This window comes from Petromyzon marinus, chromosome 4 (genome assembly GCF_048934315.1).
Source record: "Petromyzon marinus isolate PM22_M1 ecotype Great Lakes invasive population chromosome 4, UKy_Petmar_22M1.pri1.0, whole genome shotgun sequence".
NCBI classification, from domain to species: domain Eukaryota; kingdom Metazoa; phylum Chordata; class Hyperoartia; order Petromyzontiformes; family Petromyzontidae; genus Petromyzon; species Petromyzon marinus.
The window spans coordinates 10,287,249-10,302,998 of record NC_133670.1 but is presented as its reverse complement, the minus strand read 5'-3'; the positions used below and the strand labels follow the sequence as shown (position 1 = coordinate 10,302,998).

Below are 15,750 nucleotides of genomic sequence, written 5' to 3'. Positions count from 1 at the left end.
ACTGTACACGGTATTGATTTAATGGCTGACGAACGTTTCATTGCATATTTTAAGTGTCTGAAGCAATAGACGCCCGCCCGCCAATGTCCCCTCAGAACGTGAAGGACGACGGACAGCACGTGTGGAAATTGAAGCACTTCAACAAACCGGCGTACTGCAATTTCTGCAAGGCCATGCTCATCGGCCTGGGCAAGCAGGGACTCTGCTGCACATGTGAGTCGAGAGATGCTGAGGTAGCCTATCCGAGCGCAAGCTCGCGAAGACGTACGCTGTGTCTCGATGGGTTTCCGTGCGGTAGCATTTACGAATGGGTAAACTGGCTGAAATTGGGATATGGGTCTGTCTGGGATTATGATAGAGTTGGTAGGCCAGTGAATGCTTCAACTCCCAAAGAACATCTCTTGTATAGAGAGGTTGAATTTTGAGTAAAAAATTAAGCTCACATCAATGGTCACAGGGATAAGTGTGGAGCAAGTAATTAAATATTTAATATAACTGAATAACTAGAGTGTGTGTCTGTTAATGGCAGACTATTAAGCATGATGGATTTGTTATGCATTAATGGTCATATTCCTACAGAAAGGCAATTCATTTTTTATCTTAATGCAGTGTTCTACCCATTTGTAAACATTACCACAATTTATTTAGTTGTGACCATTTTGTCGCTTCATTATTGCTTAGAGATTTATTTTTGATTTACATTCTCAGAGGACAACAATGAAGAACAATGTACAGCTCTTCTAATGTACATTTGTACAAGGGCACCACCATCTTTGATTATGTGATGTGTCCACTATCTAGTGGGCAAATCTCAAACAAATATTGCACACGCGTATCATACCAAATCGACAGTCGTAGAATCACCCTCGTATTTATGACTAGCTAGATTCACGAATTAACCTCCACATAATGTGCTGCGGTGGTATAGAGGCTAGCACTCCGTGCAATGAATCTTGCAACCTGAGTTAGATTCCTGGCAATGACTATCATCAGTGGCAAGTGATATCTGAAACAGTTATGCCCTCCCCAATTTCCTCAACCACACCACCGGACACTGGTCAAAAAACCCTGGCTGATATGGTGTTGGGGAGGTTTTCATCCATTGGTAAATTGAGAATGACTGGATTTTAAATAATAGAAAAAAAATCTTTGGTGCAAACAGTTTGGAATATGCCACAGTACTATTTTAACCCTTTTGACGTCCATGTTTTCCCTTGAATATGTTTTTACAGTCTGTAAATACACGGTCCACGAGAGGTGCGTAGCTAAGGCACCGCTAAACTGCATCAGTACTTACGCCAAGTCCAAAAAGAGTGCCACCGTGAGTATACTTTATCATTTACTGATCATTTCAAACATTCACTTGAAGAAATACTTTTATCCCAACAATAATGACTTCCGCTTGTCCAAGTGAACACGCCGCGTAATTGTGTACCTGTACTTACGCGTTGTTATTATTTTGACGATAAAAATCTTAAGGATTTCAACACTCGGCACTTGTGCAGTTGCATTTTTTGGGACTTTTGACATTGAAAGTGCCAACGGACAATGTGATTATGCGCTCTCTCTGTCTTGTGCAGGTGATGGACCACTATTGGGTGGAAGGCAACTGCCCTGCCAAATGCGACAAGTGCCATAAGAGCATCAAGTGCTACCAGGGCCTTACGGGGCTACACTGCGTATGGTGCCACATAACGGTCAGCACTTGTCATCGCTTGCCAAAGTTAATTGGTGGTTTCTTATTATCACGACATTCATTTTTAGGCAGATATGCACTTCCGTGCGTGTGACACTTTTGGCAACATTACTTTAGCAAATGCAACAAGATCAGCTGCAATTTTTATTATTATTATTATTATCATTGCGAGGAGAACAAGTGGTGGGTTAACGGGTGCTAGAGTATGAAATGTGAATGCATGAATACATGCTGTCATTTGGTAACATGTTTCACAGCGCAAATCATTAGGCATGGACTGACTCAGTAATGCGTGAATTAAAACAGATTCTTACACTGGTGGTGCGTGCATAAACGTTGTCTATGCAAGAGTATGTTGTTTGCAACAAATGAGATGGAACAAACGAGACAAAAAAAATTGGAAGCTGAATCAAATTGTGACCCCCAAATAATTTGTCAATTATTGGGATGGATAAATTATAAAATGACAACAAACCATAGTTTTATAAATAAGGGAGGTGTGTACATGCATATATAAAGGTGTAAATACAAAATTTATATTATCCGCAATAATGCTCATGATTAGTTGTGTAATGTGTTATATCGTTTTGCATCAAATTGAGACCCATAACTTACAGACGGGTCCTTGCTTTTAAACAGCTGGAAGCTCACCAGCATTGCTTCAAACAAGCCTGAATCTGCTGATGAGATACTGAATGTCAAAACCGATCCAGATTTTGCTTGTGTTGAATCAGTGTTGCTGATATTACGCAACTTTCATAAGGCTGCGGAGCTGATGGGATGCGTAAAAATAATTACGTTTTTGATGTGCAGGGATATTAAAGGGAGGAATGCATGTTGTATTGGTTATCTACCGTGAATAAGTTGAATACATTTCTTAATGAATATACAGTACTCATGTTGGGATTGTATGTTTAATTTCTGAATGCCGATTCCATTTGCGAGCACATCCTGTATTGGAGGGGGGAACCTACAATGAGGAATAAAGGACATTAGACGCAACTCAAATACCCTGTATTGATTCCTCAAATGCATGACTCATGACAGAATGATACGCTTATAGATGAATTAATTAATGAATGACAGCACTATTGTGTTTAAGTACTCTATAAAATGAGTTCCATGGGTTGACAGTTGATAATAACACATTACCGAATAATTTTTTTTGTATTGTAATTTCCTGTTGGTTTTAATTATTGTTTGTCCAAGCCTTGTTACTGCATGATGATACTTTTAAAACCACAATGCTTTAAATAACTCTTTAATGTCCTGCTCATCTTAAATAACGCGCTGTTTACACATTAATAAAATATTATATTAAATGAAAGCACACACATTTAACATCTTACGTGTTGTATTAATATCTGCAAATCTATTTGCATGGTGGAATCATTTATATCCACGTGTTCCATTATATTATTGCATGTGGAAATATGTTCAGCGGTTAAATGCCAATGTCGAGGTCTGCTAGCCACGAGAGGGCTTCAGGAGAGAGTTAGTGTCGTTTTGCAAACTCCACTGAATGAGCGCAGACTACACTGGTTACTACATGGTCCATTGTTGCGTGCTCCAGAAAGAGCATGATTGCACCAGGATGTTAGATTGTAAACGCTAGCCTGTGCACTTTAAAGATGTGTGTGTGGGGACAAACCAGGGCCACCGAGCGGGGGGGGGGGGATGGGGGAGGAGAGGGGGCAGCGGCGGAAAAATGGGCAATTTTACTCGGGCCTCACACAAAAGAGGGCGACACAATGGGGGGGGGGGGGGGTGGGAGGGCTCACATTGGAATTCTGCCCTGGTTCTCCAGGAGAAGCCCTTGGGGAAACTGCCTTTAGATGACTTGTATGACTTGCCTTGTTACATCCTGCCTTGCAGCTGCACAACAAGTGTGCTTCGCACGTGAAGCCGGAATGTGACTGCGGTCAGCTAAAGGACCACGTCCTTCCCCCAAACACCATCTTCCCCTTGGTGCTGGTGAGGCGATTTGCATGATTCAGGCGAAGACACGTCCGTCTCATTTAATTTATTACGCTTTTGAGCCAGCTGGCCAGGAGTGGGCAAAACTTAGCCAACTTAACTTAACCAAATAGATTTCTTGCAAACGGTATCTATTTGGTGTTTGAACATCTTAACATATGTTTTATTGCCAGAAAGGGTAAAACCTATTCTTTTTTTTCATACTTTGATACTGACAAAAAAGTCCCATGATACATTTTTGAAACCTAATATCAATTGGTCCTCATACTGTCCTGAACACTATTTTAGCGCCAAACCAGGAAATTTACAACACAGTGAGCACCAACTGAACGCTGCGAGGAAAATGTTTGCACCACCAGAACCATATTAACACGTCGAATTACACACACACGTACATCGACTTAGACACACATCGAATCACACACACCGACTCACACACACACATCAACTCGCACACACATCGACTGATACACACACACGGACGTAGACACACACACATGGTGGCAGATACATACATGGACTCACACACACACAAGGACATAGAAACAATAATAAATATATTAATTTTGACCAATTTATAAATATTAGTTCTCAGCACACAAAAATATCATAATATTTCCAAGGTGATTATTAAAGTAATAGGTTTCTATGTACGTGAGTTTAGCGAAAGAAGCAAGGAATATAAATATTAGTTCTCTGCACACAAACATTATTAATCTAATATTTGCAAGGTGATTGTTTAAATGACAGTTTTCTATCAACGTGAGTTTAGCGAAAGAAGCAAGAAAATTGTACAGAACATTGCCGTGGTGAGGCCTAGTCCCGTGCAGAGCCCCCGGCCTCGCCTAGATTGCCCAGCCGGCCGAGGTGGCACCTTGGCAGGCTGGGGGCTGGGCCGATACCCCCCCCACCATCCCCCCGCCCACACTACAATAATACTATCTAAGCGCTATAATATGAATATCTACGGACTCTATAGTAGTAACTGCACGCATCGGGGTGAGAGGGGGGGGAGGACATCACGCTGTGAAGAATTAACCTCAGCGTTTAGTGTTTTTTTATAGCATGTTTAACGCTAAAGAAAATTTCCCCCTCGCTCCAACCGAATGTGTGTGACTTGGTAGGGCCCTTCTCCCCCACCGAATGCGTGTGAGTTCGTATGGTCGATAGCGCGCTATTAAATACATAAATAAATGAAAACTGCACAAAATCGCTAATTAAAGTATTTTAAAGTTGACGGATGGGAAAAAGGAATAGCGCTTCCTCAACACGGGGCTTACGGCGTGGTACCTGGCTATTTTTTTTTTACGTGAATCCCACCATTTGGGAGCCAAATCCCTCGCAAGCGTGCGCAAACACACAGACAGACAAAAAATGACATTTATAGGTAAGAGAATATTAAATATATTTTTTATAGAGTGATCAACGTACGCGTAAAAAAATATTCACAGCTTGGGTGAACTGAATATGGAAGTAACCCTTGGAATAAGGGAAATACAGCCCAATAATTTCATAGTGTGTTTGAGAACATTTCAACCCATTAGGTTATAATTGGAAGTCAAAGCTTCCCAATTTCACCAATCACCGGGAATACACGATAAAACAGTTCTACCTGCGCGGAGACTTTTTTGGACGCCCTGTACATTCTATAAATACCAAAGCTGGTTACAGACACCTGGCATCTTTCGACGCTAAAGCTCCGTTTCCCCTGTGTGTGCACGTGTGCGTATATGGACATGTGAGCCACAGGAGCGACAGATGTCAGTGCAAAGGACGGACAGTGGCAGCGGAGCGTCGCTGGACGACGACGTGCTGCGGCGTTTTCAGCGCACCAACTCGGTGACAGGCGACGGGCACGCTCTGCAGGTCTGTGTCTGGTGCAGCTGGGGGAGTTTGCCATGTCCACTGGTTTGGTAGTACACAGAGCCCCGGATGGATGCTGCTGGTAAAAAAAAAATGGTTTGGTAAAAAAAAAGACATCTTATAAAACACAGATACACAGAGCCCCGGACGTTGCTGCGGTGTGATGGTCAGCACACTGGGCTTTCAATCCAGAGTGTCGCCGGTTCCACTTCCCGATGCGGCAGTCGAAACAATGGGCACATTTATATTCTTGGTTCTTTCGAGTAAAGTCACATAGAAGGGAAACAATAAAATAATTAAAATATAAAACAATAAAAAATAATTATTATTTTATTCTTTCCCTTCTACGTGACTTTACCGAAAGAACCAAGAATATGAATCCCTGCAGTCACGAAAGCTTTAAATAAAAAAAATGGGCACATTATTAAACCCGTCCCACCTCTGCTCACCCAGCAGTATGCATGGGTGCACCAGAGTGGATCGGCATGTCGCATGTAGAGGGGTTAAGTGTGGGTAATCCCACTTCTTCATGGTGAATACATGTTATTCCGCAAGCCTCATCATGCACAAGAAGTAATTTGCTGTAGTGACTATCCCACCTGATGACGGAGGCTTGTGTTGCTTCCGAAACGTCGTGATTTAATTAACTTTATTTTATTTTTTTACCTACGTGACTTTACCGAAAGAACCAAAGAGTATGGATCATTGCAATCACGAAAACCTCAAATCTAGAATTAACCACCGTATAACATTCAAACATGACACTGCTGCTCAAAAAATGTTTTATGTCTAAGACTTTTGCACATGTCACCACAAACGAGTGCATGCTTGGTAGATTGAGGGAGTTTATTTTGCTGGAAAATTATTTTGTTTGTGGAGCCTGCGCTGAAAGCCAATGCTTCGAAATAGATAAGTTATATTGTGTGAAATTTGTAACGACACTGTAGCTATGCAAACTTAATATATAGTCGATAAGTATTGTGTTATAGTTAAGTAGTCTAGATTAGGTAGCAGCTAATCATGTATAAGAGTTCAACACAACCGATGCCATATGTATCACCGTACTGTGCAGTTATTTCCTTCCTTCTGCCGACTTCATCAACTGTTGCACCGTCGACATTCGACCGACCCCCAAGTGCCACTCTTACATCATCACGGCATCTTACTGAGTCACATATATCTTGTGTCAAGGCAACGTTTTGGTGAACAAAATTTGAAGCATTTGAAATTAATTGGTTTCCAAAACAAAATCGTAGCGATGTTTTTCCCAACTTTACGTTGATTATGTGGTTTATTACATGATCTTTTCTTGCATGTGTCTGTAGATTACACCTACTACTGGCACCCACCCCTTGCTCGTTTTTGTCAATCCAAAAAGTGGAGGCAAACAAGGAGAAAAGTAAGAGAGCACTGACAGTACATGGCGAAACAAACTAAGTTGCTCAAAGAAACCTTTGGATATGTTGAATTCCTCCTAATAAAAATTTACATCATTAAATTATATGTTTGTTCCCATAAAATACATATTATGACACGTACACAGCTTTCATTAAGCTTGCTGTAGTTACCATTGAAGTTCGATTATAACCTTAATTTTGCCTAAATGGCTTTAACAATATAGATAATTGAATTTTGCATTGCAGTATGCATAAATATCTAAGCCGATATGTTTCAAAAATTTGTTGCACTGTGTGACAAAGTTAATTTTTGCTTTATTTTATAGGCTAATCCAGCAATTGGTGACAATCTCACGTAGGAATGCAGCTTCATGGTTTTGTAATTCATATTTGTATTATAGTGAGTTCAATCTTTTCAATAAAAATTCATAAAAACATCTTTGAAAGTGTAACATTTTCCATTGGGTATTTATGTGAACACTATACATATGTACTGTATATGTATTTTTGAATAAATGTATTTTGGATGCAGTAAACAAATGTTTTGTTATTGAAATCAGCTACATGTGACATTTTCTATCCAATCACAGACAGTTATAATCTGGCACAAGTTATAAAATACATATAAATCATCGTACATGGCTTGTGTGGTAATTATTAAAGAGAACCGATTCATAAGTTAATCAGCTTGAATGAATACATTTTGATTCACTTCAAATGAACTATTATTTCTACTTTGTAATGCAAAATCAGTGTATTATAAAATCAGCAAAGTACATGAAAATATTAACAAATTTTATCTATAATTTATTGTAATTTTCTTATTTTAACCACTGAAGAAGACATTGCATGCACAGTACTGTCATTAGTAATTTGAACAAAAACGATATTTTATATTTAATACTGTTGTAACAGCTATAATGCATTGCCACAACTTGTGAATATTTTTTTATTACCAATTAATTGATAGATAGCAAACGTGCATTCCAAATTTTAGCTTTTTCATTAACGTTGTTTCACTAAATTTTTGCAGAATTCTCCGAAAGTTTCAATACCTTCTCAATCCTCGGCAAGTGTATAACCTCAATAAAGGTGGTCCATTTCCAGGGTACGTGAAAATGCAAAGCACACAAAACCACTGAAACAGAATTGCATGGAGGCCCCTGCATGATCCAACCAGTTGTGACTGAATGTGAGCTTCAACTCTACAAATGTTGGTCTCAATCGTATACTCTAATTAATATACTTATAGTCTCTCTCTTAATTTCATGAATCCTTATAGATGATTGGACATCTGTGACAGCAGAAGTTATTGTTAAAAAGTTAGTAGCAGTACAGGGAAAATCTATGAGAAAAGCAAGTTCAGTCGTGCCGGCGCATATGCGCGTGTGCGCGTGCGTATATGTGCGTGTGTGCGTGGTTACGTGTTTATGTGAGCGGAGTTATATGAAAGCTGGAGCAATTGCTTCACGATTAACGCACTGCTCACCGCGTTATGGCATCAGCGATCCAGGTTCGATTATTGGCTATGCACAACGCAGACTCTCACTTATAAGAAACGTTTAAACGCAGATTTAGTTTAAACTAGCGGGAAGTACCCGGCGTTGCCCGGGTCTTAAAAATATTTCAAAACTACACTTAAAAATCTAACAGCAGTGCGTACTGACTGTGGTGGTACCTGCTATGATTACAGCAGTGCATACCGACTGTGGTGGTAGCTGCTATGATTGCAGCAGTGCATACTGACTGGTGGTACCTGCTATGATTACAGCAGTGCATACCGACTGTGGTGGCACCTGCTATCACTACAGTAGTACATGCTGACTCTATAGCAGCAATTATCGACTCTATAGCACAAAGTACTCGCCTGACAGAGTGGCGTGGTGAGGCCTAGTCCCGTGCAGAGCCTCCGGCCTCGCCTAGATTGTCCAGCCGGCCGAGTTGGCACCTTGGCAGGCTGGGGCTGGGCTGCTACCCCTGAACCCCCCCCCCCCCCAGCCACGATCTCCCTGGCCGCTCTGCAGTAATATCTACGGCCTATAGTGGTAGCATCTAGCGACTGTATAGTAGTAATAACTGCACGCATCGGGGTGGGGGGGACATCACACAGTGAAGAATTAACGTCAGTGTTTAGTGTATTTTTATAGCAGTTTTAACGCGAAAAAAAATGTCCTCCTCACTCCCACCGAAGGCGTGCGACTTGGCATGGGTCGTGCACGCATAATAAATAAATGAATGAATAGCGCACTAAATCGCTCAGTAAACAAATTTTAAGTTGACGGAAGTGAAAAAAGAATAGCGCTTTTTTACCGGGGAGCTTACGGCTTGGTACCTGGCAATTTTATTTTACGTAAACCCCACCGTTGGAGAGGCAAATCGTTCGCAAGCGCGCGAACAGACTCAAACCTACAAACAAACCCACAGACAATTTTTTTACTTTTATATATAGATGGTCCGTATAAAAACATGTTTAGTTGAATGTCAGTGTATTCAAAATACTTAGCATGCAAATGCCAGGAATCTTGCAGATGACGTCTTGAACCAATGATAGAGCACTCACTGTTCAGCCACTGGTCTATAAAAAACATTTCACAGATGTGACCCATATCGTTAAAGCCATTTCATGAGCACATAGCTCTTAATTTCTTACATGTGGTAGTCGTACATATACTTTTGGCAAATTAATTAAGTCCAAGGTGGATCACTTTGCTTTTTCTTTCCACATCGTGTAATGTTTTCCTTCATTTAGTGGCATTTAGTCTTCATACTAATGGGCCTAGTTATGTTACTAAGCTGCTGGCATGACACACAATGGGTGGGTGTGGTAAAAACTATAGTTGGATGATTCTCATAATTTCTAGCCTGGAGTCGCCAGCCCAATCTAAGTATCAAATACAATTGTCTTTGGGATGGTGGGATTGGCTGCATTATGGAATCGCTGTGGGGGACCAGGCTGTGTGGAGTCCAGCAAGGTGATCAGGCAAGAAGGGTGGGCCCTTGGCACCTGGAGGGCCTATTGAAATCATGATTGAAATTCATGGCGATGCCTATGTAATGTTTCAATGGCAATTGTGGTGATACTGGCTGGCGAGTATTGGTGTTTATATTAGCCAATAAACGTATTACCTAAGTATCTGCCATATATTTTAAATACGGGTTTGGTGCTGCCGGTCTGCTGGAATTGACTGCAATACCTTCCGACCGGTATTGATCGGAATATCCTTTGAAATAGAATTTGCCTGATTCCCAGCATGATCCCGATGTGGTGTTCAGGCAAGACGGGAGGGCGCGTGGGGCATGGATGGCCTAGTGGAGGCTGGCCTGGGCTTGGCTCTTACCCGTGCCAATGCATGGCTGGGATGCACAGAGCAGACACAAGCCTAAGCTCCACACACAGAAACTTTAAGTGTAAATTCTCGAACATATACTGAGGAGCTACGTGCATATGTAGCCTTGGCTACAGCCTAGCATATACATGGAGCAGCTGTGCTTATATTGACTGACTATACAGTGCATTATATGTGAGATCGTCTCTTAATTTATGCTACATTTCTTGACAGATTGAACTTCTTTCGTGACGTCCCCGATTTCCGAGTGCTCACTTGCGGTGGGGACGGCACTGTGGGCTGGGTTTTGGACTGCATCGGTATGTAACAAATGAATGAATTTCCTATCGGCACTGCAGAAATCATACTTCACTATGACAACTTTGTAAAAATAGCGTTCGATGTAGTGGATGAGTTATATTTGTACTGACACCACTTTCTTTTCCAGACAAACTCTCTCTGCCAAAGCGTCCACCTGTAGCAGTCCTTCCTCTTGGCACAGGAAATGATCTGGCTCGGTGTCTGCACTGGGGTGGCGGTAAGCGACGGTCCTCCAATGCTCACATTGACGAAGCCTACATGCACTGTAATCTATTCATATGGTGTCCGTGCCATCCTGTCCCATTACTTGTTATTGGACCTTTTTCTTGGACATCATTCGTTTTCTGGACTGTGGCACCCTGTGTTGTGTGTGTGTACAGGTACCTTTCATGATTCCATTCCCCTATGTATGTATGTTGAGCTCTGTTCGCATCATGCGTATCCGACTGTGTGAATCGGAGGTGGCGGGGCAGGGGGGACAACAAAACATGTAAAAAATGTGTTTCTTCTTCAGTTTCTTATTCCTCTTGAAATGTGCTCTTGTTTCCATCAATGATTTTATTCTTGTTTGCATTGTAAAGTTCTTTGAGATGCTATTTTAGTGTTTAAGCACTCAATAGCACGAATCCATTTCCAATGCTAACTAAAATGCCTTGAATATATTAACGTTCATATATTTGGGGTACACCATGTCTACTGCAACAAACTTCATTAACCATTGAAATAACAGTTTATTGTGAATATTCTGATAGTCATTAAATAATTTACAGCCCTTTTGTTAACTTTCTGCTGGACATTCCTACACCATGTCGATCACGAGGGGTGTTCAACTACACTTCACCATGTTTGTCAGTGCAGGTTGGTGAAGGAGGCATCTAGCACTTGGTTCAGATTTCACTCACCAATGATGTTAGCCATTGCCGGGAATCGAACTCAGTTTCCTTTGGTTCATAGTTCAGTGTACAAACAACCACTGTGGGAACGGTCTACTCCTGTGAATATTATTCTTGAAATTCTGCTATGTTTAGTTGCAGGCCGAGTGAGATTGGGCTTTGGCACAGCACGCAATGCCCTGCTTTTACAGACAAAGTGCAATGAGCAATGAGGCGGCACTTATCTCTATCGGTAGCAAATGGTGGAAATTTCACACAATTCTGGTGGGGACCATTATCTGCACATTGTTACCACTCTACGCGTCCTACAAAGTGGTACTTATTTTATCGCCCTCAAAGGGATGACAGGCTCAAGATGTTGGTCTGTTTCAGGTTATGAGGGCGGCAGCCTGCGCAAGACCCTGAAGGACGTGGAGAACAGCACACCGCTCATGCTGGACCGCTGGAGTATCGAGGTCATTGCCACGGATCTCGACGAAAAGGGCGACCCTGTACCTTACTCCATCATCAACAACTACTTCTCCATCGGCGTGGCAAGTCCCACCCTCCACCACATCGTCACATGCCCACACATTTTCACGGCAGCTCTTATTCTGGCATATTCCTTGTCCTATGGATAGACTGGCCCCCTGCCTTAGGAATGTAGAATTTCAGCCACAGACTCTACCACCAACAGAGATTAGCACTTGACTACGCCTATGTGTGCATGATGCCTTGACATTTTTTCCTATTTCTTGAATCCGCAGCTCGTTTTAAGATTTTGAGTGTCTGTAGGTGTTCACCTATGATTATATGAGGTGTTGCCCTTCCAATCACGAGCATTATTCCATGTCATCTGGATGCCTCCTTCACACATCCTTACAGTGAGGGGAAAAAGTATTTGATCCCCTGCTGATTTTGTACGTTTGCCCACTGACAAATAAATGATCAGTCTATAATTTTAATAGTAGGTTTATTTGAACAGTGAGAGACAGAATAACAACAACAAAATCCAGAAAAATGCATGTCAAAAATGTTGTAAATTGATTTGCACTTTAATGAGGGAAAAAAGTATTTTACCCCCTCTCAATCAGAAAGATTTCTGGCTCCCAGGTGTCTTTTATACAGGTAAAGAGCTGAGATTAGGAGCACACTCTTAAAGGGAGTGCTCCTAATCTCAGATTGTTACCTTATAAAAGACACCTGTCCACAGAAGCAATCAATCAATCAGATTCCAAACTCTCCATCATGGCCAAGACCAAAGAGCTCTCCAAGGATGTCAGGGACAAGATTGTAGACCTACACAAGGCTGGAATGGGCTACAAGACCATTGCCAAGCAGCTTGGTGAGAAGGTGACAACAGTTGGTGCGATTATTCGCAAATGGAAGAAACACAAAATAACTGTCAATCTCCCTCGGCCTGGGGCTCCATGCAAGATCTCACCTCGTGGAGTTGCAGGATCATGAGAACGGTGAGGAATCAGCCCAGAACTACACGGGAGGATCTTGTCAATGATCTCAAGGCAGCTGGGACCATAGTCACCAAGAAAACAATTGGTAGCACACTACGCCGTGAAGGACTGAAATCCTGCAGCGCCCGCAAGGTCCCCCTGCTCAAGAAAGCACATATACATCCCCGTCTAAAGTTTGCCAATGAACATCTGAATGATTCAGAGGACAACTGGGTGAAAGTGTTGTGGTCAGATGAGACCAAAATGGAGCTCTTTGGCATCAACTCAACTCGCCGTGTTTGGAGGAGGAGGAATGCTGCCTATCACCCCAAGAACACCATCCCCACCGTCAAACATGGAGGTGGAAACATTATGCTTTGGGGGTGTTTTTCTGCTAAAGGGACAGGACAACTTCACCGCACGATGGACAGGGCCATGTACCGTAAAATCTTGGGTGAGAACCTCCTTCCCTCAGCCAGGGCATTGAAAATGGGTCGTGGATGGGTATTCCAACATGACAATGACCCAAAACACACGGCCAAGGCAACAAAGGAGTGGCTCAAGAAGAAGCACATTACGGTCGTGGAGTGGCCTAGCCAGTCTCCAGACCTTAATCCCATAGAAAATCTGTGGAGGGAGCTGAAGGTTCGAGTTGCCAAACGTCAGCCTCGAAACCTTAATGACTTGGAGAAGATCTGCAAAGAGGAGTGGGACAAAATCCCTCCTGAGATGTGTGCAAACCTGGTGGCCAACTACAAGAAACGTCTGACCTCTGTGATTGCCAACAAGGGTTTTGCCACCAAGTACTAAGTCATGTTTTGCAGAGGGGTCAAATACTTATTTCCCTCATTAAAATGCAAATCAATTTATAAAAAAAAATATATGTGTTTTTCTGGATTTTGTTGTTGTTATTCTGTCTCTCACTGTTCAAATAAACCTACCATTAAAATTATAGACTGATCATTTATTTGTCAGTGGGCAAACGTACAAAATCAGCAGGGGATCAAATACTTTTTTCCCTCACTGTACATGGTTGGTACTTGACAATTATCCCAACTCTGGCTTTGCTGCCATTGACGTGTGTCCTGGTGTTTACGTTTTCAAGTTTATTTTCATGATGCACCAGGTGGGAAGTCAAGAGACCAGTGTGAGTGACCAACAAACAAAGTACAGCAATGAAGTAAACAGCAATCAGAACAAACCTAAAATAAAAATAAACTACCGTATAACGCAAGGAATCGAAAATATTACATAAACACAAATCAATGTTAAATCAAAGCTAAATATGAAATTCCCTGCAGTGAAAAGTGTATTAGGTGGATTGTCTCCTGACTGATCACAGGACTAATTACAAATCTAGGCTTCAGGAAAATTAAGCAGATATAGGTTGACTATAGTACTATCATGAAAACCGACAAGGGAGACATCAATGTTTGTATAGACTGTACAAAGGGAACTGTGAGATTTTCTCCTGCTACCCATAGGATCTTCTTTTACGTTGTTTTAGTTTGCCAGTTTGAGCCTTGGGATCTTCGCTGTGACAGTTATTTTTTCTTTGAATTCTAATCGCTTAATTTCTGCACCCTATCCTTAATTTTTGGTTCTTTCGGTAAAGTCACGTAGAAGGGAAATAATAAAATAAGAAAAATAAAACATCATAAAATTCTCACGACGTTTCGGGCCACAACGCAAGCAGCCGTCCTCTCATCAAATATATGAGAGGAACTAAATATTGGTAGGACCACCAGCTTTAAATCAAAATCATCCTGGTCTCTTGAGTTCACACCTGGTACAATAAATACATGCGGATTGAGCAACTTGAAGCCACCCGCAGTACACTTAACTTAATTGTCTGACCCCAACCGTTGTTATTTGTCCAAGTAGTCTTATTTTGATGCACACGCTCGGGCATCTTCCGCTCGTACAAGGAGGCCTACTGCTCACCGCCGCATGCCGATCGCTTCCCGTGCACCACCAGTAGGCGGCGCTCCCTCTGGCTGTCGTGTAATTTTATTTAATTGTTTTGTAACAAACAAACAAAAACACTCGTGAATGGTTTGCATTCCCGCAGGTCACATTGAAAGATTAAGAGCTTCAATTTGATATAAAACGTATGTCTGTAATGTGTGGATGAAGGCGATTTGGATCCAAATATTAAATAAAATAACCCCATCCGCCCCCATCAAATCTATAAGAGGAACTAAATATTGGTAGGACCACCAGGATGACAATGACGCCCGAGTTGAGCTCAACACATTTACTGCTATGGCACACAGTGAGAATGGACAATCGCGTATTTCTGGATGAATCTTCCCGGCCCTTCTCGCTGGTGCATTCACACGTCTCCAACATCCTGTCATGGGCATATAATTTCGAGTTTCCAGCTGATGCAGTATTATTACAGCAGGTGGTGCTCCAGCTACAAATATGGTGGCCTGGATTTTCTTGGAAGTTATTCACATTGAAGAAAAGTAATATTCGACATGCGAGGTTTCAGTACAACAAACTTTGGATTGATTACCATTATTTTAATGGTTACCATTATTTGAATGGTAATAAAAAAAGAAACTAAAATAATAAATCAAAGAACTAAATAAACATTACATTTATCAGTCTCTGGTAGTATATAAATGCAAATAAAATTATGTCTCTTCAATATATTTCTTCTATTTAAGTCAATGTTTTATTTTCATACTGTACAACATAACATGTGATTTTATTTTCAATATAAATGATCTTTGTTTATAATATGAATGGTAAGTTATTGTTTTATATTTTTATTATTTGATTGTTTCTCTTATACGTGACTTTACCGAAAGAACCAAGAATATGAATAAGTTATGAAGT

The 15,750-nt window shown here is 41.4% G+C and overlaps 1 protein-coding gene across 3 annotated transcripts in view; it reads left to right on the top strand.

Moving 5' to 3' along the window:
• The window catches only part of LOC116938745 (diacylglycerol kinase beta), a 131,922-nt gene that overhangs the window by 61,209 nt on the left and 54,963 nt on the right, over window positions 1-15,750 (top strand). The window contains exons 9-18 of one of the 3 annotated variants that reach the window (XM_032946320.2): window positions 96-213; window positions 1,233-1,321; window positions 1,581-1,697; window positions 3,572-3,670; window positions 5,408-5,539; window positions 6,862-6,935; window positions 7,967-8,041; window positions 10,494-10,579; window positions 10,708-10,797; window positions 11,846-12,006. In XM_032946320.2, coding sequence (XP_032802211.1) covers window positions 96-213; window positions 1,233-1,321; window positions 1,581-1,697; window positions 3,572-3,670; window positions 5,408-5,539; window positions 6,862-6,935; window positions 7,967-8,041; window positions 10,494-10,579; window positions 10,708-10,797; window positions 11,846-12,006 — 1,041 coding nt within the window. The remainder of the gene's footprint in view (window positions 1-95; window positions 214-1,232; window positions 1,322-1,580; window positions 1,698-3,571; window positions 3,671-5,407; window positions 5,540-6,861; window positions 6,936-7,966; window positions 8,042-10,493; window positions 10,580-10,707; window positions 10,798-11,845; window positions 12,007-15,750) is intronic. The other 2 variants (XM_076056136.1, XM_076056133.1) reach the window with 2 other exon arrangements.